The sequence below is a fragment of the Oncorhynchus clarkii genome, chromosome 17 (genome assembly GCF_045791955.1).
Source record: "Oncorhynchus clarkii lewisi isolate Uvic-CL-2024 chromosome 17, UVic_Ocla_1.0, whole genome shotgun sequence".
Taxonomy (NCBI): Eukaryota; Metazoa; Chordata; class Actinopteri; order Salmoniformes; family Salmonidae; genus Oncorhynchus; species Oncorhynchus clarkii.
In genome coordinates this window covers 62,140,012-62,167,134 of record NC_092163.1, presented here as the reverse complement: position 1 = coordinate 62,167,134, position 27,123 = coordinate 62,140,012, and the positions used below count along the sequence as shown (strand labels likewise).

Genomic DNA, 27,123 nt, shown 5'->3' with positions numbered 1-27,123 from the left:
TATATATATATATATATATATATATGGGGGATTGGAAATGATGCAGACAATTACACTGATAGAAGCCACAATATATCTGCAATATTATCCTAAAAAAATATAATCATTAAAAAAAATGATCTCTGGGTTAATTATCTAATGTTAGTTACATTTTGTAATGGATAGATTGGCTAAATTTCTTTAAACTGACAATTCTTTGAACTGTCTTGTGCAAGTTTTAAGTGTACACAATACCTGTTAGCTAAGATGTTTGCTAGACATGACGTACAGGAGATTGCAGGGATTTGTAGTCTTGCGTGATGTCTACTTTGATGCTAATTAGCATTTCAAAATCTGAGAGTAAATAGAGCCGAATATATTGATAAAAGTCACCTTGTCCGAGAGATTTAAATGGTTATCAAAACGTCACGCCAGGGTAGGTGTACACGAAACACAGCCCTTATTTTAAGTGTTTCTAAAATTCCCCGTGGGAAAAATGATAGGTACCATTTCCCTGTTTGACCACTAGGTTTTTGGGGTATTATGACACCTCCATTGTGGGGCCCTAATAGCATACTCTCTAACTTTCTTTTTACTTCAATGAAAAAGGCCTCCATCTTAGAAATCAGCAGCAGCCTAGGCCAAGGCTCCTCTCTCACTTTCTCTCTCTCCTCTGCAGCAGGGCAGCCCTCAACAATTTTATTTATCGGCTTTTCATTTATTTTATCGGCCAAAAGCCGGCAATTAGAGGCTAACAGAAACCCTGCGCCCCAGTGGCATTCCATAGCCCCCCTACACACATCATCACAGAGAGTTATGTCCATTGTGCTGATACAGCGCATATACAGATTTTATGCCAACCTGTCACTCACACATTTTTCAAATAGGAAAAATAGAATTTGCGCCGAATACAACCTTAAGAAAATATGGATAATAAAGGTAACAAGTAATTAAAGAGCAGCAGTAAAATAACAATTAAACAAGCTGAGTAATACATTTCCTATTTTTATATTGGAACATAAAATTAAAACGTATTGGGCACACGTTTCAACTGAGGGGACTGAGCCCCCTTTTGCCCCCTTGTGGAGCCGGGTACAATGATATCTATGTGAGAGTGACTAACAAAATCAATGGCAGCCCTGTGGAGGTCAGGGCCCCCGGGCACATGCCCTGTGTGCTTAGTGGGTAATTTGGTGATAATTAGGCCAACAAGGTTTAGATAGCTGGCTAGATTACTACCTTATTTAGCAATCAAAATCTGAAATGAGATCATTGAGCGACTGTCGGTGACTGACATAAAAAGAGGAGACCTGCCAATGTACTACCAAATTTCGAAATTACACTTTGTGTATACTGCTTTTCTAACTCAACAGTAAGTTGAGTTTATTTGGTCAGGGGCCCCCTAGCTGCCACAGGAACCCACACGCAGTGCATAGTCTGCCTACAGGAAGAGGCGGCTCTGGGTATGAGGGACAAGTAGCTTAAATAATAACATTATTGTGAAGGTAAAAACCCAAGGTTAAACTACCTGCGTTCAGTATTAAAAAACATGGGAAGTGTGCAGGATTAAGAATAAATGAAAAAAACATAAAGACAATAAGAATGCTCATGATCTTCACATGAAAGACTCATAACAAAGAAACAAACAAATCCCATAAATATCATTATGATAATGATATAGAGTACGATCATTAGAGTGGAGAGTAAATGTATCACTCAGCTTGTTGAATTGGATCAAATTGCATAGACTACAGCTTTCAAATGAAACAATCATAAATCATGGGTCTATACCTAACTAACTAATTCAGGTTGTGCCTTTGCTCAAGGATATCCAGTATGAATGATGAGGTTCCCTGGATTCAACCTGTCAGGTTCCAACTATCCAAGTAACCACACACCAGCTCTACATACAACATTCTTCTGAGAACAAAATGGGATCAGATTAATTATTCAGAGTACCACATTCAATCTATCCTAAATGTGAAGGTTGAGCTTCAGTGCCTTACTGGGATATGTCCATCTCTCAGCCAACCCTGATGGGATCTGGACTGGACACTTACTCTGACATGCAGAACAGAATAATGGAGAGGAATGACACTTCTGTGTTTGATGCATCACTGACCTCTGGGAATCAACAGTTCAATCCTTTGTTCTCCTCACTGCACTGCCCTCATTCAAAATGTCTCCCTCTGCTGTATTTCCTGCCCAGGACAACTTGTACAAAGAACCAATCCCCTTGCCATCTTGTACCAACATTTTTATTGAAGAGGTGAAGTTACAATAGGCATTCCTGACCTTTGTCAGGTACCCTGGTGTCAACGAATTTGGTTGTGCCTGAGCGCTTGTGCAAGGACATCCAAAACAAAGCCTGGTGCGTACGTTTCTGCGTCATCCTCTGGCTGACTACCCCTGGGCTGACCAGCCTAAGTTGTCAAGGCGAGGAAGTCAACCTAGCTGGAACAACACTGATAAACCTGAGCACAGTGCATGCAGGCTGACAGCTGGAGAGAACCACCACAAACCAAGGAGCAGACACACAGGAAGTGATGTTATCAATGGCTTTTGGGACCTTTAATTGTAGTGTTCAGAGGGCTTTTTCCATAATACATTCTAGTCTGTTCACTGACAGTGATGTTGATCAGTTTGTTTATCTTACCTCTTGAAGGAGCTTGAGGGCCTTTACATGTCTGAAAAACAACGAGAGAGTTAGTGATATTGTATTGTCAGCTTGAATGGGAATCCATTCACACATCCATTCAGACATAGTAGGAGATTATAACAAGATATAAAAGAACAAGGTGCAAAGTCTTTCCCATGATTTACATATACTGAACAAAATTATAAACGCAACATGTGAAGTGTTGGTCCCGTGTTTCATGAGCTGAAATAAAAGATCTCAGAAATGTCTCTCAAATGTTGTGCACAAATTTGTTTACATCCCTGTTAGTGAGCATTTCTCCTTCGCCAAGATAATCCATCAACCTGATTTCCTTCTATGAACTGTAACTCAGTAACATCTTGAAATTGTTGCATGTTGCGTTTATATTTTTGTTCAGTATAGTAAAACGATTACCATGATTAAATGTCAAGGATCAATGCGCATCCACTGTCCCACGGCCCAGCCAGGCATGCATAAACTTAATATAAACTTAGAAACATCTAGACATGAATTGGTTTGGTGCAGTGGGGGTTATATAAGCCTTGCTGTGTGCCTATCTGACCTGTGCAACATAAAGCATTATTATTTATATTTTTGCAATCTCCACCGTGGCTCGCATATGAACTTCACTAGACTGACAGCTTCTCTGATCCAGGCGAATTCACTTATCAGGATCATTATAATGGATATATCCAAAGAATTGGTAATAAAAACAAAGGTAAAACAAATGAATATGCACATAGTTTGCTGTCACTTCAGCTGATTGATGTGATTGTGTGTTAGCTTTAGTTGGCTAGCATAACAATGTTAGCCTAGCTTTCCTCCATAGCTATCTTATTTTACATTTTAAATTTCACCTTTATTTAACCAGGTAGGCTAGTTGAGAACAAGTTCTCATTTACAACTGCGACCTGGCCAAGATAAAGCAAAGCAGTTCGACACATACAACAACACATACAAACATACAGTCACTAATACAGTAGAATTGACTCGACAATTGCCTATTTCTAAATTATTTATTAAATAATTATTTTAAGAAGTTCTTGTTGCCTATTTATATTTATTAAATCATTATTTTCTGAAGTTCTTGTTTCCTATTTATATTTATTAAATAATTATTGATTGAATTGCTTGTCTCTCGTCATCATTGACCCTGTGGAAGCTAGCTACATGCCAGTGGCTTGTTTAGCATAACAAAGTGGAATGAATAGAATGAAAGACTGGGTCAAAACCAATGATGTAAATAAACCCTGGATACCTGATGCTAAGTACTGGCAAGTGAGAGTCTTTGAAGCCCCCAGTCAGCCATATTGGCACTACCCAGTAGGAGCAGTCCTCCATAGGAATTCATGGAATATTTCAATTAATCTTTAAAGGACAAAATTACATGTTTTTAAGTATTTTGTTGTTGTAGTGGGGACAGTAACACTATAACTTTTAAAAGTATGCATTAAGGTGTCTGTAATATAATAAACGTGGCAAAAACATTAATAAATGCATTTCTATAGTTTCCTAAATATTTTTTTAGAATGGTGGGGTAGTGCCAAGATAGATCATTGGTCAAAACATGATAATAGAATAAACGACCAGCCTGTTTGGTTAGCAACTTCAGAATGAACAATTGGCTTTTGCCTGGGCTATATCGTCTGTTGGAAGGAAGAAATAAAACACATTTACTATATGTTGGCAACCATTTTATAAAATAAATAAGGCCCTCCTAAGGGCCGTTACCCGGCTCTCGGCTTCCCTTTGGGCCTAAGAACAGTCCTTAGTCGCGAGTTATCACACAATAATCCCCGGGTTCTCATGCTTGATGGTTTAAATATAATTGTCTGTCAGTTTGGGTTGCTGTGGATGCTGCTCAATTAATTTGTGAAAACAGTGATGAAGAGGACAGAGAGGGAAGAGAGGAGAGAAAGAGAGAGAACAAGAGAGGTGGTGAATGGCCTGACTAAAGCAGGGAGGATTTTGAATCCATTAAAAGAGTTACTCACATTCTCTCAGAATCCACCAGCTCTTTGGCGACGTAGAAGGCTCTGGATCGCCCATCAATCTGCGTGACAGAAGGGAAAGTAGCATGAGATGAATGAACAGAGCTGATGTTAAAAGGCTCTATGTGTGCACTTATTCCTGGGAAACATAAATAGCAACAGCTACGTGGGGAACAGGAGATTGAGGAAAAGCAAATTCAGATTGTTTTAGATTTTCTGCTGTCAAAATAAGACTGATTATTTCATTAGTGTGGAGCATAGACGAGAAAGCTTTTTCAAATACACAGGTTTAAATTCAGATGCATTATGTATGAGAGGCTGACTGGCTGTGTTCGTGGCGACAACGATGCTCCCCATTGATTTAGAGGGTAATCACTAGCCTCTTAACCTCTAGAACCTAAAATAAACATGAACACATTTTAGGGAATTATTGCCATTAGTCTTACTCTTCTAGTTTTTTACTAAACCAGAACAGCGTACAAATATAACCGGACTAGTATGTTGATCCTCACTTCCTTAGAATGTGACCAAACCCCACTTTTATCCAGAGAACTGTTCCTGGGACTGGCTCAACTATTTCTCTCCTTTTGATGAAAAATAAAACAAGGAAGTGTGAGTCACGTGGCCAGAGCCAGGCTGATATTATTGTGGCAGAGGGATGGGGTGGGGTCCATCTCTGGGCTGCTATAAAATGGCTGATTGAATAGAAAGAAGGAGGAACCTGGAGTTTGTACAGAAAGTGAGTCACATCATTGAATATGGTAGCCAAGTTAAATATTATTTTGTGGATAATACAAGTAAAGGTCATCCATCTTAGAAAAATTAGCTCATAACCGTTTTATTCCCAAATCTTTGAAGATCTGTGAAACCTGTGACTTAATACATGTTCATAAAATGACATAGTCTATTGTCTTTCCTGCTAGATGTCTCACCTGTTTGTCGTAGCCATGCTCCACTCCTCCCTCCTCCTCCTCCTCTGAGGTACGTCCATGGTCCTCCTCAGCTGAGAGCCCTGCTGGAGTATGGTTCACTGGGAAAGGCTCAGTGTAGGCACTGCAACATCAGGGAGAGAAGAGGGACATAACGTTTCACTATAGAGGCTGCAAGAGTGCAAAGAAGACAGTCAAATGTGCTCTTCATTTTTCAAGGCACCGCTCCTCCTGCCCTTGCATGTAATAGCCATTCCGCTGTGTGAGTTTGCGTTTGAGTGTGTGTGTGTGTCTACGTCCTACAGTAATACTATGGATGACGGGAGACAGATTGCAGGGGCATTAATAGCATGAGAAGAAGTGTCTGCTTTGGGATCCTGCTGTGAACAGGTTCATCACAGAGAGACAGACCAGAGGGACACACACACACATGTGCGTATGCACGCACACACACACACCCAGTTTGACTTGAACACATATGGGCGCACACATATTGTCCTGTACCAAGATTTACAAGGAAACACACACACATACATTGCGGTAGAGGGTATAACGAGCATGTTATATTGATAACTATAAGAGATCACCCCATAAAGACAGAGGCTATTACAGGCCTGTACTGCATGTCTAACCTCTCAGCTTCTGAGTACCAAATGTTAAAAGAGTTCCTAGCAGGACTTCATATTCACTGAGATACAGTCATCCTTCATTTGGGCCACACCACAATGTAGGCTCACACACGGGTGCTATTGACTGGGCTGGAAGAGGTCTCTAGAAGACATTACTCATCTGTGACCTCCCTCTATCCCCCTGTGGGGCCAAGTCACAGTGATGGTGAGTAGACCAGAGGGGAGGGTCTATGAACCTTTGAATCCTATGAGCTCATAGTTACTCTATTTAAAATATGGGGAGTCCCTTATACATTTTCGTGTGACCACTGCTTCAGTTTTTGCACTCTGTCATACCAGTGTTAAATCACCATCCTCAGCTTCTCCAACAATATAATATCTCTTTGAATAGTAGACCTACTCTCTCACCCAGTGTCTGGACTAAAGAGTCATTTCCTGCACCACCTATATATTATGAAGCACAAATTATATATTTTCATGATCTATTTTCACATTTAAAATTCAAATATGTTTCCCTGATTCCATATGACTGATTCCATACTGTGGTGCATATTGTGCCCAAGACACACTAGGCACATCTCTCCATAGTGTGCTCTCCTGCCAAATGAGAGTGTTTTGTTTTTGCATTGAACATGTTAGATGTTGTTTTCCCAAGTTAAACTACATACACATGAACATTTGCAAGACTCTATCTATCAAGTGTATTTTATTTTCTGATAGTTCTTGGAGCGTCTCGTCTGTTTCTAATGTCCTGTTCCTGTATAACGTTCTAGGCTAGAGTACGTGAACTACCTGGATTTCACTACTATGCATCGACTGTGAATTGTGAATAAAATGGTGTTTCCTTTGTGAACGGATTCTGATTAAGATCATGTCTGCTTACTTTTATACACGGACTATACCAAAAATTAGGAACACATTCCTAATATTCAGTGGCACCCCCGCCTTTTGCCCTCAGAACAGCCTCAATTCGTTGGGGCATCGACTCACATACACAAGCATTTCGCTACACTACAAGCATTTCGCTACACTCGCATTAACATCTGCTAACCATGTGTATGTGACAAATAAAATTTGATTTGATTTACAAGGTGTTGAAAGCGTTCCACAGGGATGCTGGCCCATGTTGACTCCAATGCTTCCCACAGTTGTGTCAAGTTGGCTGGATGTCCTTTGGGTGGTGGACCATTCTTGATACACACAGAAAACTGTTGAGTGTGAAAACCCAGCAGCATTGCAGTCCTTGACACAAACTGGTGCGCCTGACACCTACTACCATCCTTCGTTCAAAAGCACAAAATTCTTATGTCTTGCCCATTCACCCTCTGAATGGCACACATATACAATCCATGTCTCAATAAATGTACATGTATAGTTTGAATTATTTGTAAATATTACAGGACATAATTGTACACATAAAGCAATCAAGTACTATAGAGCTACATTAATGACAATATACATAAACCATTACAGAACAGTTCGATTGAAATATTTGCCTTTTACTGCCTACTAAGGGTCATTTCAAGAGTTAACTCCAGCTCAACCACTGCTTTCATAGGAAGCCTAATGGTTACTTATTAGATATCTATTCCACATTTAAAATTCTATGTTTCCCTGGTTCAATATGCAATACATGCCCTCATTACACTGTATATAATTTTGCCATCAGGAAAACTGGCAATACGAACAATACTTTAAAGACTTTAAAATGCTCATTACACAGCAATATAATTATGCTGGCAATATCTTTGACTTTGCAACCAGTGTCTTCCTTAATACCTGGGACTTAAATCTACTGTGACAAATTCAGAAGAGCATACAGAGATTTTCTATTAAAAGACCTGCGTACATGTCCCCATTTTCCAAGGATTTGATGGGGTATATACAGTTGAAGTCGAAAGGTTTACATAGACTTAGGTTGTAGTCATTAAAACTCGTTTTTCAACCATTCCACAAATTTCTTGTTAACAAACTATAGTTTTGGCAAGTCGGTTAGGACATCTACTTTGTGCATGACACAAGTCATTTTTCCAACAATTGTTTACAGACAGATTATTTCACTGTATCACAATTCTAGTGGGTCAGAGGTTACATACACTAAATTGACTGTGCCTTGAAACAGCTTGGAACATTCCAGAAAATGATGTCATGGCTTTAGAAGTTTCTGATAGGCTAATTGACATCATTTGAGTCCATTGGAGGCATACCTGTGGATGTATTTCAAGGCCTACCTTCAAACTCAGTACCTCTTTGCTTGACATGGGAAAATCAAAAGAAATCAGCCAAGGCCTCAGAACATTATGAAAAATGTTTTTAGACCTCCACAAGTCTGGTTCATCATTGGGAGCTGTTTCCAAACGCCTGAAGGTACCACGTTCATCTGTACAAACAACAGTACGCAAGTATAAACACCATGGGACCAGCCGTCATATCGCTCAGGAAGGAGACGCGTTCTGTCTCCTAGAGATGAACGTACTTTGGTGCGAAAAGTGCAAATCAATCCCAGAACAACAGCAAAGGACCTTGTGAAGATGCTGGAGGAAACAGGTACAAAATAATCTATATCCACAGTAAAACGAGTCCTATATCGACATAACCTGAAAGGCCGCTCAGCAAGGAAGAAGCCACTGCTCCAAAACAGCAATAAAAAAGCCAGACTACGGTTTGCAACTGCACATGGGGACAAAGATCATACTTTTTGGAGAAATGTCCTCTGGTCTGATGAAACAAAAATAGAACTGTTTGGCCATAATGACCATCATTATATTTGGAGGAAAAAAGGGGGATGCTTGCAAGCCGAAGAACACCATCCCAACCTTGAAGCACAGGGTGTGGCAGCATCATGTTGTGGGGGTGCTTTGCTGCAGGAGGGACTAGTGCACTTCACAAAATTGATGGCACCATGAGGTATGAAAATTATGTGGATATATTGAAGCAACATCTCAATACATCAGTCAGGAAGTTAAAGCTTGGTTGAAAATCGGTCTTCCAAATGGACAATGACCCCAAGCATACTTATATCGGTTGAAAGCTTAAATTATTGTTAATCTAACTGCACTGTCCGATTTACAGTAGCTTTTACAGCGAAAGCATGCCATGTGATTGTTTGAGGACGGCGCCCCACATCAAAATATTGTTCCATAGGTTTCATAAATTCACAAATAGTGATTAAATATTCACTTACTTTTTGAAAATCTTCCTCTGATTTGTCATCCAAAGGGTCCCAGCTATAACATGTAGTGTCGTTTTGTTTGATAAAATCCTTCTTTATATCCCAAAAAGTCTGTTTATTTGGCACCATCGATTTGAGTAATCCACTCGTTCAACATGCAAAGAAAGGAATCCGAAAATCTACTACTAAACTTTGTTTCAACAAGTTAAAATAAATGTATATTTACTCCTCAGATACCCTAAAATATTTCTTATGGATAGAAGTATGTTCAATAGGAAACCGATTTTGGCAGGTGCGTCTTGTCTTCATCGCGCAACCAAACACGAATTTCCAAGACTGTGTCCCTGTACTAAAACTCATATTTCTTATTTGTTTTGGAAGTTACAAGTCTGAAACCTTGAACATAGACTGCTGACACGCTGTGGAAGCCATAGGAATTGCATCATGGGAGCTAGAATTCAGTATGCCCCTATACTTTTATAAGAGATTGGTCTCTCCAAAAAAATTATTTCTGGTTGGTTTTTATTTGGATTTTCTCCTACCATATCTATTGTGTTATAATCTCTCCTGCATTATTTTAACATTTCTACAAACGTTAAAGTGTTTTCTTTCCAATGGTACCAATTATATGCATATCCTGGCTTAAGGGCCTGAGCAACAGGCAGTTTACTTCGGGCATGTCAGTCAGGCAGATATTTAGAAAAAATGTGTCTAGCCCTAAGAAGTTTTAAGGACAACAAAGTCAAGGTATTGGAGTGGCCATCACAAAGCCCTGACCTCAATCCTACAGACAATTTGTGGGTAGAACTGAAAAAGAGTGTGCGAGCAAGTAGGCCTACAAACCTGACTCAGTTACACCAGCTCTGTCAGGAGGAATGGGACAAAATTCACCCAGCTTGTGGGAAGCTTGTGGAAGGCCACTTGAAACGTTTGACCCAAGTTAAACAATTTAAAGGCAATGCTACCAAATACTAATTGAGTGTATGTAAACTTCTGACCCACTGGGAATGTGATGAAAGAAATAAAAGCTGAAATAAGTAGTTCTCTCTACTATTATTCTGACATTTCACATTCTTAAAATAAAGTGGTGATCCTAACTGACCCAAGACAGGGAATTTTTACTAGGATTAAATGTCAGGAATTGTGAAAACCTGAGTTTAAATGTATTTGGCTAAGGTGTATGTAAACTTCCCACTTCAACTGCAATATGTATTTCAATTGGGCTAAACATTGAGCATTTAAATATGTATTCTGTGCATTCACAGGTCAGGTGCTATTCTGGAAAACAGGAAAAGTGTAAATAGGGTCATTAGTTGACTCAACAAGGGAAATGTAAACGCAGATGGGGATTTAAAAACACAAGAACAGTTTTAAATTGTTTTGTTGCTCTGCTAGATGTCTGACAGTGTTGTATGACCGTGACTGCCATGATAGAGCATCCACACAAACAACAGAAGAGCATCTGAGAGGTTATTTGTCTTTTGAGTGGGGCCTGTGTCATGTCATACTGTGAGCACCCTGTTTAAATGGTCAAGACTGGGTCCCACTTGCTCTTTACATTAGGGTAAATCAGAGGTGGCACCACAGGTCCCAGAGTGGTGTGGCAACAGAAACAATTCTGGGGCCCGTAGTTTTTGCTGATCTGGTAATCTAACCAGGTAAAACTCTGGAACTTATACAGTATGACGTCAATTATGTGTTGTAAAACATTTTAATATGGGCTATGATGGGACCAGAGTTTTTCTAATCAGGTCAAATAGTTTAAAAAAACTCCTGGACAAACTCCTGGCCTTGGGGAGGATGAAAACTCTGTCAAACTGTAGCAAACTTGTACTTGTTCATATGAATTATATTTTAAAGGACTAGGGGGTTTCCTATATACAGACACAGAGAAAGAAACTGTCACGAATATCACCGAAGGTGGCTCCCCTTCCTGTTTGGGTGGCGGTCGGCGGTCGTCGTCGCCGGCCTACTAGCTGCCACCGATCCCTTTTCCATTTCGTTTGATTTTGTCTAATTGTTTTCACCTGTTTCTTGTTGGGGTTTTGGGGTTGGTGTTATTTAAGTTTGTTTAGCCCGCTTGTGTTTGTGCGGGCTTGTTGCTTTGTACGTAGAGGTGTATTGTTTCGTTTTGGGTTTTCGCTGTCCAGGTTATTTATTACCAGTGGTCCTTGGGTTGTGTTTGCGCCTGTGTTTTGGCTTCACCCATTTGTACGTGTTCCTGGTTGTTTTGGACATTAAAGCGTTTTTCCCTCGTATCTTCTGCTCTCTGCGCCTGACTTCACACCCATCACTCTTCAGACGTTACAGAAACATGATTGGACAATACAACTCACAGGGCTAAGCATGCTTTATGCAGGTTTGTATCCCTGCAACTGTAGGCCTAATAAAACATTAAGTCACAGTCTATGTCAGCTATTGCGTTTGTTGATTAATTCCAGTTAATCATTTTGGATTGAAAAAGTAGAAGTAAACTAGTCAGCCCAAGTTTTAATATAAACCACATTTTCTCCCATTTACATTTTCTTACAAATAAAAGGGCTATAAATACACAACTTTACCGCTCCGTTAACCCCGGCCAGAGGTACATAGAAGGCTAGACTATGCAGTTGCTGTTGTTAGTAGCCTACAGTTAATCAGACTAAATCATTGTCTTGTAATTCCATGCAATACAGCATGTCACTTGGCTAATGATTAGGTGTATAGGCTGCTACATTTATGGAAGAGTTTTTGCTTGTGTCTATCGGGAGTGATGTGTTATCACGCTTGCTAAATAAATACCAGAGGAAAGTGGAGATAACGCCTTGATCTTTGTGCCCGACCCACGCGACCTGCGATTTACGTGTATCTGAATGGTTAAGACACCTTAAGAGCCTGCAGCCAGAAGTCCCATGTGAAGGACAGAGAAATTGTGCACGAGTTGTCAAATCATGTGGCAAATCGGTCTAAAAAACAAATGATGGGGCACTGCTACACACGATTAAAAAGTGGTGTGGCACTGCTACACACGATTAAAAAGTGGTGTGGCACTGCTACACACGATTAAAAAGTGGTGTGGCACTGCTACACAAGATTAAAAAGTGGTGTGGCACTGCTACACACGATTAAAAAGTGGTGTGGCAAATGCCGCCTTGCCCTGAGGTAAATCCATTTGATATGAACGACATCTTCCACTCATATTTGCCCATTGTAGAAGTGCTCATAAAGTTACTTTTTGGACCTGAATGCCAAAAGGTTCAAAAGGTGCTGAATGTTGAACCATTTTAGAAAACCCACCATAAGACATCCATGTCAGCATCACTGGAAAGTAAAACCAGTAACCCCTCCCCTCTTCTACCAGTGAAGACATCAGAACATTCCTGACAACACCTCGTCTTGTTGTACGCACACACGCACACACGCACACACGCACACACACACTCACACGCTCACGTGCACACGCACACACGCACACACACTCACACACGCACGCACGCACGCACACACACACACACACACACACACACACATTCACGCACGCACGCACGCACGCACACACACACACACACACAAACAATCCAGCCCTGGTGACCCTGATCTCCTCAGTCTTCCCCTACCCACTCACCCTTGTCTCCCTCCCTCCTTCCCTCTGCCCTTATCCTGCATTTCCTGTAAACAGCAGAGCAGTGTGGAAGGCTTTAAGGCAGGACTCTTCCTCCCTGGGGATGACCTGGCAATGACCTCAGAGGGCCTGGCTCCAGGCCTGCAGTACCCACACCCTTCCCTGCAGCCCCAAAGTCCCGTAGCCCTGCCGCCCAACAGGCCTGCAGTCCCCCTGGCCCCAGTCCCCCCGGCCACCTCGCCACAGAGGACAGCCACCGTCCTCAACAATGCACTCAGGACGGCTCTCTGAGTAGAACTAACAGAACACAGCACAGAGGCAAAGAGGAACTATTTGTACAGGCTGCACTAGGAGTTTACCCATCATGCTGCTGTATCTCAAGGTCGAGTAAACCTTTTTACCATAAATAAGAATAATGGGCAGGTTTCTCTCACTCTCTCTAAGACTATATTTGCCTGCACAATATATACAGTATGTACACTTATTAGGTACACCCATCTAGAACTACAGAACAGCCTGAATTCTTCGGGGCATGAATTATACAAAGTGTCGGACACGTTTATTGCTCAATTGGTATCAAGGGACCTAACTTGTGCCAAGAAAACATTCCCCACACCACTACAAAACCGCCACCTGCTTGTACCAGGCAGGGGTCCATAGACTCATTCTGTTGATGCCAAATCCTGACTCTGCCATCAGCATAACGCAACAGGAACCAGGATTCATCAAACCAGGCAATGTTTTTCCAGTCCTCAATTGTCCAGTGTTGGTGATCGCGTGCCCACTGGAGCTGCTTCTTCTTGCTTTTAGCTGATAGGAGTGGAACCTGGTGTGGTTGTCTGTTGAAATAGCCCATCTGTGACGAGGATCGACGAGTTGTGCATTCCGAGATGCTGTTCTGCACACCACTGTGGTGCTGCGCCGTTATTTATCTGTTTGTGGCCCGTCTGTTAGCTTGCACAATTCTTGCTGTTCTCCTTTGACCACTCTCATCAACGAGCTGTTTTTGCCCACAGGACTGCCGCTGACTGGATGTTTTTTGTTTATCGCACCATTCACAGTAAACCCTAGACACTGCGTGTGTGAAAAGCCCAGGAGGTTGGCCGTTTCTGAGATACTGGATCTGGCGCACCTGGCGCCGACGATCATACCACGCTCAAAGTCGCTTAGGTCACTCGTTTTGCCCATTCCAGTGTTCAATCAAACAGTATGTCATGATGCCTGTCTGCCTGCTTTATATAGCAAGCCACAGCCACGTGACTCACTGTAGGAGCGATCCATGTTCGTAAACGGGGTGCTGTACCTAATAAACTGTCCGGTGTGTGTGTGTGTGTGTGTGTGTGTGTGTGTGTGTGTGTGTGTGTGTGTGTGTGTGTGTGTGTGTGTGTGTGTGTGTGTGTGTGTGTGTATAATTGGCAGGTCTCTCTCACTCTCTCTAATAATATATTTGCATATGTTGCAGATGGAACAAATATATAAATCTATAACAAGACCTGCACAATATATACAGTATGTACACTGTATATATATTATCTTGACTATTGTGGTTTGGTCTGTTGTGAGGTTATTCCAGTGGGATGACATTAGTTCACTGGTGCTGTTGATCCTACTGGTACTGCATAAGTACATTGACTGCCCTCTGAAAAGAACACAAGCACAGTCAAGATGCCTTCCTTTCTGACATGATGCTCTCTCACAGAGCTCACTCTTCTGTTTGTCCCTATACAGCTATGTTGGCAAGGGCAAGACAGTCTCAGTCTGTCCCGGTGAGCTCCAGCTCTGATCCAGCAGGACCCTAGTTTAAACAGGCACACACATTCATTAATGTCTGCATAAATTCTTACTTTGCATTTCTTTACCCTGCCTTACTTTACACTTGCAAACAAAATGTGTTTTTCGTTGCCTTTCTATGCTAAACAGTGTGAGAACTGTGTTGTATATTAATCAAATCTGGTGTAAAAAAAAAGATACTGTTGCAACGTTCTAACTTTGTGGTAACTATTTGCCTTCTTATGTGGGCATTATCCCATTGTCTTACTTCAGCCCACTGTCCCTTTGCCCTCAACAGTCTCGCTCCTCTCTATTGGGTGGTGAGAGAAGAGTGTTCACTTCTGAATACATGCTCAATAAATCATCGGTCCACCGGACAGTGGCAATGTCAACCCTTCAGCATAAGCTTGGCAGGCAAATACAAACACACACCCTAACATTCGAATGCAGACACACACAAACACACACACACACACAGCAAAATGAAACAAAACAGACACAGCATCCACGGCAACAGAGGTATCTCCAGGGAGAATGCAGCCGAGGCGACAGGACAGATAGTCCCCTTTAGATCGGTGAGCAGGGCCTGAGATTTCAGACCACCACCACACAATGAGCCCAATCGATAACGTCAACAGCTGAAAAATATCCTGCTCTGGGGGAGAGGAAAGATACATGCCTACTGTAGCCATAATTGGATGACAGTCGTGGTATATCAGACCGTATACCACGGGTATGACAAAGCTTTAATTTTATACTGCTCTAATTAAGTTGGTAACCAGTTTATAATAGCAATAAATCACCTCTGGGGTTTGTGGTATATGGCCAACTCCGCGATGCGTCGTGCATAAGAACAGCCCTTAGCCGTGGTATATTGGGTATATACCACACCCCCCCCGTGCCTTATTGCTTAATTATTCTATTAATCAAAATATACTGTAATTGCATGTTAATAGAACACTCCATCTAGGCAAATCTTTCAAAATATAAATAATGAATTCAAATGATCACAATAAGTGTGAAATAAGCAGCTTTGCATACCGCAACCATAAATTCCCAGGAATTGCTGTGAAAATGAATAAAACATCTGTTAAGAGCACTGTAGAAATGTTCTGCCCCTATGAAAACACAGCCACCATCAAACAGGTGTCTAAATGTGACTGGAGGGTGACCTGAGGTGGCTGTAGAGAGTAGTGGCTGAGAACAGAGAGATTTGGTTCTAGCAGGTCCTAGTGAGTCCTCCTCCTATCTCTATTCAGCCCTGTTGTAAATCTCACCACCCCTCCTGGGCTCAATGAAAGAGAGGCAATTGGGGAAACTGCCTTTAATAAAAGCGATCCCAAACTTAACCACAGGTGTCAAGGACAGGAGAGCAATTATACCAATCTACTCCTACCTCTCTCTCTCTCTCTCTTTCTCTCTCTCTCATAAAGCTCTGTCTACAGTGTTCAGTGTCTGTGAGCTATTCCATCCCCTCAAAAGACATATGAAACCAACACCAGGTGTGACCTTGAAATCCAGAAAATGACAAAGTGGGATCAGCTCTCCCACAAGCATTGTCCATCTTCCCAAACCCAATGAGCCTCCGCACAGCAGGCTGCTCATCTCTCACAGAACACAACACTCTCCAAAAAAGAGAAGTGTGGTCAGCCAGGAGCCCACTGTTCATTTTAGCTACAGTTATCTCTCAGCTGGTCTGGAGATTGCAATGTTGAACTGAAGGAGCCTGGTCAAACCAGTTCACTAGAAAACAGTGTGTGCAGAGTACTATGGGGAAGAGCCCTCTCTGCAGACTGTATGAAATTGAGAGGCATTTTGTTCATGTGCTGGTAATTCAGTTCAGACAATCACTGAAGAGGCCCAACATTCGAGAGTATAACAAATTACTGTACCTTTCAGGCTCCTGCTCAGGTGACTGGGGTTTGCTGTCGATCCCAGGGAAGCTGTTCATATCCACATAGCCATCGTTGTCATTAGAGGGGGCCACCATGCGGTTGGGGTCCTCAAAGAACTCTGTGACAGTCATGGATCTGGTGGGTCTCCCTCCAGGGAGGATCTGGATGTTCTCATAGTCAGAGCTCATAGCTGGGATGTTCTCATAGTCTGATGTGTCTGCATTGGGGAAGGAGATAGAGCGGGGTTTGGTCAGGGGGAGGGGCATGAGGGGGCGACGGGAGCGCTCCTCGAAGGACTCTACCCTGGACACGCCCCTGCTTCCGTAGGCTTTAGGGTCTCCTTTCCTGTGATCTTTGTAGGGCAGGAAGGTTGAGGGCAGGTCTGGAGGACGCTGCTGGGGCTTCACCATGCGAGACTGGGACTGGGGCTGAGGGGAGCCAGTGCTCCTGCGCTCTAGGTCCAGGATTCTTGTTGGCCCGTGGTGGCTGGACTCAGAGGAGGAGCGCGAGGAGCGGCTGCTACCATCACCAAAGCCTTTAGTGTCCATTTTCTTCTTGAACTTCAGGGCCAGGAAGCGCTTGAATGAGGACTTCTGCTTCTTGGGCTTGTTGTCTGTGGACTCAGGAGAGACGCTGATCAGGAGGGATGGGGAGCTTTTAGTGACGGGTCTTTTGGTGATGTAATCCAATTCAAAGGGAGGTGGAATGTCCACCAGAGAAGTTGGCGTGGAAATGCTGCTGGATGACTGGTGGCTCTGTTGAGAAATGCTTCCTGAAGAAGTGACAACACATGGCAGATAGAGGGTGTCATCTGTCCTTTTTATCCTGTCTTCCTCTTTCAGCGATTGGTCAGCCTCAGTGTGAGCGCCTGATGACAGTTCTTGACCCTCTACGGAGTATGAGCGTGGGTATAGTAGGAAGCGGCGTGGCTTCAGAGATGGGATGAGTCTGTTGATCTCAGGCTGCTCAGGACGTACCAGAGGTTCTCCATTTTGGTTTAAGGCCACAGTACAGTAGTCATGAGTACTCTGGTACTCTGATGTCTCCTCAGGAACCGTCTCAGGGACATAACCCGGAACTTTCCCAGAGTAGGAGCGTGACCGCGTCACAATGCTCTTAGAGATAAAGTTCTCCCCCTCAGAGTCAAAGCCAGCCTCCTCATAGATGTGCTCCTCACTATCTGAGTTGGAGTCCTCGTAATAAGGCACGATGTGGCCGTCCAGCTCCTCAATGTCCTCCTCGAAGGCCTCTGTGGTGTGGGCGAACACCACCCTGTTGGTGAGCTCTGGGGTCCGTGTCCGGTCCAGGTCTGCTGGCACTGTGATGTTACACAGCCTGAGACGGGGCTGGCAGCTGTTCCGCTGGCTGGAGAAAGCCTGCTCACGCTTGGCTGTTCTCTCTCTCATACTCCTGCCTCTGATCTGCTTCCTCTCGGTGTCATCCGTCTCATCATCGTCCCCAATCTCCACATAGTCCTCTGATGATGCACCCTCCAGATGCTGAAAGTCATGGCCCTCTGGGCAGAGGGAGTCATCGATGTCTGCGTATTCATCCATAGCCTCCTTAGCTGTTTCTCTGTCTTGGGTGGATTGCTCAGGACTGTCCTGGACCTCACACTCTTCTGGGAGTTTCTGTTTATCCTCTAGCTCTGCCACGTCGTCTGATGACACATAATAAGGCTCTTGGTTAAAGGTGCCTGCTGTGTCCATCTCCTTTGGAGTGTGTGGTTTGTCACCACAGCATATATCGTCGTGATTCACATCAGGCTCAGTGGTGCGAATCCTGTCAGCAGGCACCGCCTCAATGACAGAGTAAGGCCCAAACATATCCTCCGTGCTGCCAGAGAAACGGAAACGCCCAGAGGGGTCCTTGGTGGCACGCTCGGGCTGCCACACGCCTGTGTCACCGGGCTCACCAGCGTCACATGTGTAAACAGGCTCATCTGAAGGGCCAATCACGTCGTAGGGATAGTCTTCACAGACGGGTGTGTGTGTACAGCAGTGTGCTCCCAGTGAGAGAACCTCTGCTTCTTCCTCAGCCTCATCAGTGGGTACCTTGCACTGCAAATATCCACCAGGGGATCTGTCCTCATCTTCAAGCCCACTGTTAGTGTCTGCGGCAGGTTGACTAGGGAAGTTCCCATGATCATAATCCTCTGTATCTGGTTCTTCTGCATCATCTTCTGGACATCCAGTAGGCTCCTCGGCTGTTTCAGTCTCTTCAGATAAAATATTTTCTTCCTCCCTCCACTCTTTGACACACTCTGCTTCTTCATTCCCTCTCTCACACTCTGAGAGACACGGCATCAAAACATCTTCAGGGTCCACAGATGTGTCATTACTGTCACTCTCAAGGTTCAAGTCATCTGTTTCTTTAGAGTTTTCCTCCTCTACTGCAATGTGAGTGTCAGTAGCACTAGTGTTATCCAATGGGGCTGCATCGGTCAACGCCTCTCCCTCTCTCTCTACCTCATCTCCCTTCTCCTCCTGTTCACTCCCCCCTTCATCATCTCTGATGTCATTGAGGTTTTCTTCTGGTTCTGCTTCCTCCTGGTTGTGTTCTGTGGGGTGAGTTACGTGGTCCTCTGCCACCTCCTGAGGGTCCTCAGGTTCCTCCTCTGAGGAGGTCAGGTCTCCATTGCTCAGACCGTGAGGGGGGCACTGCTCCTCCTCTTGCTCTGTCTCAGATAAGGAGGGTCTGGGCTTTGGGGCGATGGGAGGTTTGGGACCCCGGGTAGAGGGACAAGGCTTTGACATCAGTTTGGACTGTACCTTGATCATTAGGTGATTGCGGATCTTTGGTTGGGGAACTTGGAGTCGCTTCTGTAAATCTGGAATGAAAAGGAGCGAAAAGTATGATTAATTTCAGTCCAATTGCAATGTTCAACCTCATTAGTAAGTGAAGTAGTAGATGAAGGTGCAATACCTACCTAGAATCATATTTCCATACCCTTTTAAACATTTGGTTGAATTTTGGTTGAATGGATATATAAAAAGCAATCCCTTAGCCTTTGTTTTTATTTGTAAAGAGAAAAACTGCAGATTTGTCTCAAACTCTATGATATGCAGATGGCTATCTACTGGGAAAACAACAAAGCCATAGGGAACACACTGTAGGAACAATATCTTCCTGACTGGAATATAGAGATGTATTGTTCCACACTTAAATGGCATGATCATCAGTTAATGTTCATCCAAAAACGACATGCACAGACAGACACTGTTATGGTGAGTGAATGAGGACCCAAAAGCGAACTAACTTAAACAGAGCTTCTTTAATAACCAAACATAGGTAGGCTCAGATAGACCGGCAGATTCCGACAGGACAGGACAAGGTTACAGCAAACATGACGATAGTCTGGCTCAGGCATGAAACACAAACAAGAATCCGACAAGGACAGGAACAGAAACAGAGAGAGATATAGGGACCTAATCAGAGGGAAAAAGGGAACAGGTGGGAAACGGGGTGAATGGGTAGTTAGAGGAGACAAGGAACAGCTGGGAGAAAGCGGGGGAGAAAAGGTAACCTAACAACGACCAGCAGAGGGAGACAGGGTGAAGGGAAAGGACAGAGACAAGACACAACATGACAGTACCCCCCCACTCACCGAGCGCCTCCTGGCGCACTCGAGGAGGAAACCTGGCGGCAACGGAGGAAATCCTCGATCAGCGCACGGTCCAGCACGTCCCGAGAGGGAACCCAACTCCTCTCCTCAGGACCGTACCCCTCCCAATCGACAAGGTACTGGTGACCACGGCCCCGAGGACGCATGTCCAAAATCCTGCGGACCCTGTAGATGGGTGCGCCCTCGACAAGGATGGGGGGGGGGGGGGGGGGGAAGACGAGCGGGGGCGCGAAGAACGGGCTTAATACAGGAGACATGGAAGACCGGGTGGACGCGACGAAGGTATCGCGGAAGAAGAAGTCGAACTGCGACAGGATTAATGACCCGAGAAATACGGAACGGACCAATGAACCGCGGGGTCAACTTGCGAGAAGCCGTCTTAAGGGGAAGGTTCTGAGTGGAGAGCCAAACTCTCTGACCGCGACAATATCTAGGACTCTTAGTTCTACGCTTATTAGCAGCCCTCACAGTCTGCGTCCTATAACGGCAAAGTGCAGACCTGACCCTCTTCCAGGTGCGCTCGCAACGTTGGACAAAAGCCTGAGCGGAAGGGACGCTGGACTCGGCGAACTGAGATGAGAACAGCGGAGGCTGGTACCCGAGGCTACTCTGAAAAGGAGATAGCCCGGTCGCAGACGAAGGAAGCGAGTTGTGGGCGTATTCTGCCCAGGGGAGCTGTTCTGACCAAGACGCAGGGTTGCGAAAAGAAAGACTGCGTAAGATGCGACCAATAGTCTGATTGGCCCGTTCTGCTTGACCGTTAGACTGGGGGTGAAAGCCGGAAGAGAGACTGACGGAAGCCCCAATCAAACGGCAAAACTCCCTCCAAAATTGAGACGTGAATTGCGGACCTCTGTCCGAAACGACGTCTGACGGAAGGCCATGAATTCTGAAAACATTCTCGATGATGATTTGTGCCGTCTCTTTAGCAGAAGGAAGCTTAGCAAGGGGAATGAAATGGGCCGCCTTAGAGAACCTATCGACAACCGTAAGAATAACAGTCTTCCCCGCTGACGAAGGCAGTCCGGTGACAAAATCTAAGGCGATGTGAGACCACGGTCGAGAGGGAATAGGAAGCGGCCTGAGACGGCCGGCAGGAGGAGAGTTACCGGACTTAGTCTGCGCGCAGACCGAACAAGCAGCCACGAAACGACGCGTGTCATGCTCCCGGGTGGGCCACCAAAAACGCTGGCGAATGGAAGCAAGCGTACCCCGAACGCCAGGGTGGCCGGCTAACTTGGCAGAGTGAGCCCACTGAAGAACGGCCAGACGAGTAGGAACGGGAACGAAAAGAAGGTTCCTAGGACAAGCGCGCGGCGACGGAGTGTGAGTGAGCGCTTGTTTTACCTGCCTCTCAATTCCCCAGACAGTCAACCCGACAACACGCCCCTCAGGGAGAATCCCCTCGGGGTCAGTGGAGGCTACTGAAGAACTGAAGAGACGAGACAAAGCATCAGGCTTGGTGTTCTTAGAGCCCGGACGATAAGAAATCACGAACTCGAAACGAGCGAAAAACAGCGCCCAACGCGCCTGACGCGCATTAAGTCGTTTGGCAGAACGGATGTACTCAAGGTTCCTATGGTCAGTCCAAACGACAAAAGGAACGGTCGCCCCCTCCAACCACTGTCGCCATTCGCCTAGGGCTAACCGGATGGCGAGCAGTTCGCGGTTACCCACATCATAGTTACGTTCCGACGGCGACAGGCGATGAGAAAAATACGCGCATGGGTGGACCTTGTCGTCAGAGAGGGAGCGCTGAGAAAGAATGGCTCCCACGCCCACCTCTGACGCGTCAACCTCGACAACGAACTGTCTAGAGACGTCAGGTGTAACAAGGATAGGAGCGGATGTAAAACGATTCTTGAGGAGATCAAAAGCTCCCTGGGCGGAAACGGACCACTTAAAGCACGTCTTGACAGAAGTAAGGGCTGTGAGAGGAGCGGCCACCTGACCGAAATTACGGATGAAACGACGATAGAAGTTCGCGAAGCCGAGAAAGCGCTGCAGCTCGACGCGTGACTTAGGGACGGGCCAATCAATGACAGCTTGGACTTTAGCGGGATCCATCTTAATGCCTTCAGCGGAAATAACAGAACCGAGAAATGTGACGGAGGAGGCATGAAAAGTGCACTTCTCAGCCTTCACAAAAAGACAATTCTCTAAAAGGCGCTGGAGGACACGTCGAACGTGCTGAACATGAATCTGGAGTGACGGTGAAAAAATCAGGATATCGTCAAGGTAAACGAAAACAAAGATGTTCAGCATGTCTCTCAGGACATCATTGACTAATGCCTGAAAGACAGCTGGAGCGTTAGCGAGGCCGAAAGGAAGAACCCGGTATTCAAAGTGCCCTAACGGAGTGTTAAACGCCGTCTTCCACTCGTCCCCCTCCCTGATGCGCACGAGATGGTAAGCGTTACGAAGGTCCAACTTAGTGAAAAACCTGGCTCCCTGCAGGATCTCGAAGGCTGAAGACATAAGAGGAAGCGGATAACGATTCTTAACTGTTATGTCATTCAGCCCTCGATAATCTATGCAGGGGCGCAGAGACCCGTCCTTCTTCTTGACAAAAAAAAACCCCGCTCCGGCGGGAGAGGAGGAGGGGACTATGGTACCGGCGTCAAGAGCTACAGACAAATAATCCTCGAGAGCCTTACGTTCGGGAGCCGACAGAGAGTATAGTCTACCCCGGGGGGGAGTGGTTCCCGGAAGGAGATCAATACTACAATCATACGACCGGTGTGGAGGAAGAGAGGTGGCCCTGGACCGACTGAACACCGTGCGCAGATCGTGATATTCCTCCGGCACCCCTGTCAAATCACCAGGCTCCTCCTGTGAAGAAGAGACAGAGGAAACAGGAGGGATAGCAGACATTAAACATTTCACATGACAAGAGACGTTCCAGGAGAGGATAGAATTACTAGACCAATTAATGGAAGGATTATGACAAACTAGCCAGGGATGGCCCAAAACAACAGGTGTAAAAGGTGAACGAAAAATCAAAAAAGAAATGGTTTCGCTATGATTACCAGAAACAGTGAGGGTTAAAGGTAGCGTCTCACGCTGAATCCTGGGGAGAGGACTACCATCCAGGGCGAACAAGGCCGTGGACTCCCTTAACTGTCTGAGAGGAATGTCATGTTCCCGAGCCCAGGTCTCGTCCATAAAACAGCCCTCCGCCCCAGAGTCTATTAAGGCACTGCAGGAAGCTGACGAACCGGTCCAGCGTAGATGGACCGACAAGGTAGTGCAGGATCTTGAAGGAGAGACAGGAGTAGTAGCGCTCACCAGTAGCCCTCCGCTTACTGATGAGCTCTGGCTTTTACTGGACATGAAGTGACAAAATGACCAGCAGAACCGCAATAGAGACAGAGGCGGTTGGTGATTCTCCGTTCCCTCTCCTTAGTCGAGATGCGGATACCTCCCAGCTGCATAGGCTCAGCTCCCGAGCCGGCAGAGGAAGATGGTAGTGATGCGGAGAGGGGGGCAACGGAGAACGCGAGCTCCTTTCCACGAGCTCGGTGACGCAGATCAACCCGTCGCTCAATGCGAATAGCGAGTTCAATCAGGGAATCCACGCTGGAAGGGACCTCCCGGGAGAGAATCTCATCCTTTACCTCTGCGCGGAGACCCTCCAGAAAACGAGCGAGCAAAGCCGGCTCGTTCCAGCCACTGGAGGCAGCAAGAGTGCGGAACTCAATAGAGTAGTCTGTTATGGATCGATTACCTTGACATAGGGAAGACAGGGCCCTGGAAGCCTCCTCCCCAAAAACAGATCGATCAAAAACCCGTATCATCTCCTCCTTAAAGTCCTGATACTGGTTAGTACACTCAGCCCTTGCCTCCCAGATTGCCGTGCCCCACTCACGAGCCCGTCCCATAAGGAGAGATATGACGTAGGCGACACGAGCAGTGCTCCTGGAGTAAGTGTTGGGCTGGAGAGAAAACACAATATCACACTGGGTGAGGAACGAGCGGCATTCAGTGGGCTCCCCAGAGTAACACGGCGGGTTATTGATTCTGGGCTCCGGAGATTCGAAAGCCCTGGAAGTGGCCGGTGGATCGAGGCGGAGATGGTGAACCTGTTCTGTGAGGTTGGAGACTTGGGTGGCCAGGGTCTCAACGGCATGTCGAGCAGCAGACACTTCCTGCTCGTGTCTGCCTAGCATCGCTCCCTGGATCCCGACGGCTGAGTGGAGAGGATCCGAAGTCGCTGGGTCCATTCTTGGTCGGATTCTTCTGTTATGGTGAGTGAATGAGGACCCAAAAGCGAACTAACTTAAACAGAGCTTCTTTAATAACCAAACATAGGTAGGCTCAGATAGACCGGCAGATTCCGACAGGACAGGACAAGGTTACAGCAAACATGACGATAGTCTGGCTCAGGCATGAAACACAAACAAGAATCCGACAAGGACAGGAACAGAAACAGAGAGAGATATAGGGACCTAATCAGAGGGAAAAAGGGAACAGGTGGGAAACGGGGTGAATGGGTAGTTAGAGGAGACAAGGAACAGCTGGGAGAAAGCGGGGGAGAAAAGGTAACCTAACAACGACCAGCAGAGGGAGACAGGGTGAAGGGAAAGGACAGAGACAAGACACAACATGACAGACACAACCCAGTTTTATTGTATTTCACCTATATCAAAGTCCCATGTTTTGAGACTCAGGCACTGCATGCATGTAGCTTACAGTCAAGTCAAGTGTTTTCTAGCTATTTGCTTTCAATAACTAGTACAATTCAAGGATGGAGAACCTGTCAAAGATAGCTGACTGGTTGTTAAGTCTTTTCATGACACACAACTTACCCCTCTTCTTGTAATTTAGTACCTGTTGTGACACACAACTTACCCCTCTTCCTGTAATTTAGTACCTGTTGTGACATACAACTTACCCTCTTCCTGTAATTTAGTACCTGTTGTGACATACAACTTACCCTCTTCCTGTAATTTAGTACCTGTTGTGACATACAACTTACCCTCTTCCTGTAATTTAGTACCTGTTGTGACATACAACTTACCCCTCTTCCTGTAATTTAGTACCTGTTATGACATACAACTTACCCTCTTCCTGTAATTTAGTACCTGTCGTGAAACAAAACTTACCCTCTTCCTGTAATTTAGTACCTGTCGTGAAACAAAACTTACCCTCTTCCTGTAATTTAGTACCTGTCGTGAAACAAAACTTACCCTCTTCCTGTAATTTAGTACCTGTCGTGAAACAAAACTTATTAAACCCTGCGGGCATTATGCTCTCTCACTCCTTGTCATCTCTCTGCCTCTGTCTGTCTGTCTGTCTGTCTGTCTGTCTGTCTGTCTGTCTGTCTGTCTGTCTGTCTGTCTGTCTGTCTCTCGCTCTCTCTCATTGTTGTTTTCCAACACCACTAATAAACTATTCCAGCAGACACCCCTTGAGGACTCCACGCAGGAAGTCCATGAGGAAAGGACATTAACAGCGCACCCTTACTCCTTCATGAACCCTTCTAGGAGTACAAATTCTCACACAAATGGACTTCCTTCTTGTCATTTTTCCCCTGACACACACACACTTTTGCTGAAAAGGTCCTTTCAGTGTGTCAAAGAACAATACAACGGAGAAAAAACAAACATCCCACTAAGTCCCTCTGCAAACAACAGGATATGAATTATGCAACAAGAATTCAATTAAAACAAATGTTTAAAAAACAAATGAAAAATACACACTGGGACCCTGACTCTGCCAAGCTCACATGATATGATCTCAGACTGTGAGGGAATCATGAAATGTCACCCATCAAATAATAACAATATTTCTATAAACTACACAGTAAATAGGCCAATCATCACAGTGCAGTAGAAATGCAGTAGATCTTTGGGTTCACCTCAAAAGTTGAATAAATAATCACATCATCGGTCATACAGTATAACATGCCACATGAATCACTCTATAGGCTGCTGCAGGACATCCATGATGACACTGGTGAGTGCCTTCACTACCCATCACTACTCATTGAATTTTATTCCGCAATAGCTGTTCTCTCACCCAGAGTGATCTGACCCCCTATTAGGCGATCTCTCAAAGAAAAAGTAATACAAATAAATAAAAACGAATCTAAACTGTGTACCTGTTTGGTCTATGATGCTGCAATGATTTTTTAAATTACATTTAATTTATCCAATGCTATTTCAAGTGGTGTAGGAAAAGGTGAATTTGTTGTGAACACAAAATAGAGAAATTCTCTATGTCACGCACACACACTTGGAGCATCCTTTATGTGGATACACTGGGTGGATGAGTAGTCTATAGCAGCTCAATTTTATTGAATGCGCATCGCTACATGAATATTATTACATACAGTACCTGGGTTCATTTTGGAACATCATCCACCATAGCAACATATATCCATATATTTTTCACAAGCAGGAAACAATCGCCACATGTATCCACAGGTTCTAGAAACTTATCCCCAATTCATGTTGAAAGTATTCAAGTCGTCTAAATTCAAAAGTTCACAACCTTCTCTCGCTGTTTATCCAAGTGTTCGCTACTTGTCGAGGATTTCTCCGTCAAGGTAGCAGCGGTTTGTCCACATAGCTTGCATCCGATGGGCGACTGGTGCGCTCGTGATGGGCGACTGGTGCGCTCGTGAAGGGAGGTGCTCTCTCGCAGTTCCTGATGAGGAGGAAGGGCTATCGCGCGGACAAGGACCACTGCCCAAACCCACTTAATCTACATTCAGATCATTAAAAAGTAGACATTTCAAATTTCAATAGCTATATACTGTATGTACACCATAAATTAATGCATTAACCTTTGATGTATGTATTTGAGACAGAGTTGGATGTATTAGATGTGTGAGTATACAAGGCTATATGAGGCATTGATCACAGTCAC

General features: G+C 44.8%; 1 protein-coding gene across 4 annotated transcripts in view; it reads right to left on the bottom strand.

Annotated features, from left to right (window-relative positions):
- LOC139371223 (FYVE, RhoGEF and PH domain-containing protein 5-like) overlaps positions 1-26,906 on the bottom strand; it is a 65,149-nt gene extending 38,243 nt beyond the window's left edge. For 2 of the 4 annotated variants that reach the window (XM_071111433.1, XM_071111432.1), the window contains exons 1-5: positions 26,746-26,906; positions 16,623-19,455; positions 5,562-5,682; positions 4,633-4,691; positions 2,636-2,666 (exon numbers count right to left, since the gene is read on the bottom strand). In XM_071111433.1, coding sequence (XP_070967534.1) covers positions 2,636-2,666; positions 4,633-4,691; positions 5,562-5,682; positions 16,623-19,405 — 2,994 coding nt within the window. In that variant the 5' untranslated portion in view covers positions 19,406-19,455; positions 26,746-26,906. Of the gene's footprint in view, positions 1-2,635; positions 2,667-4,632; positions 4,692-5,561; positions 5,683-16,622; positions 19,456-26,589 lie in introns of all 4 variants that reach the window. The other 2 variants (XM_071111431.1, XM_071111430.1) reach the window with 2 other exon arrangements.
- Between the last annotated feature and the right edge of the window lie 217 nt (positions 26,907-27,123).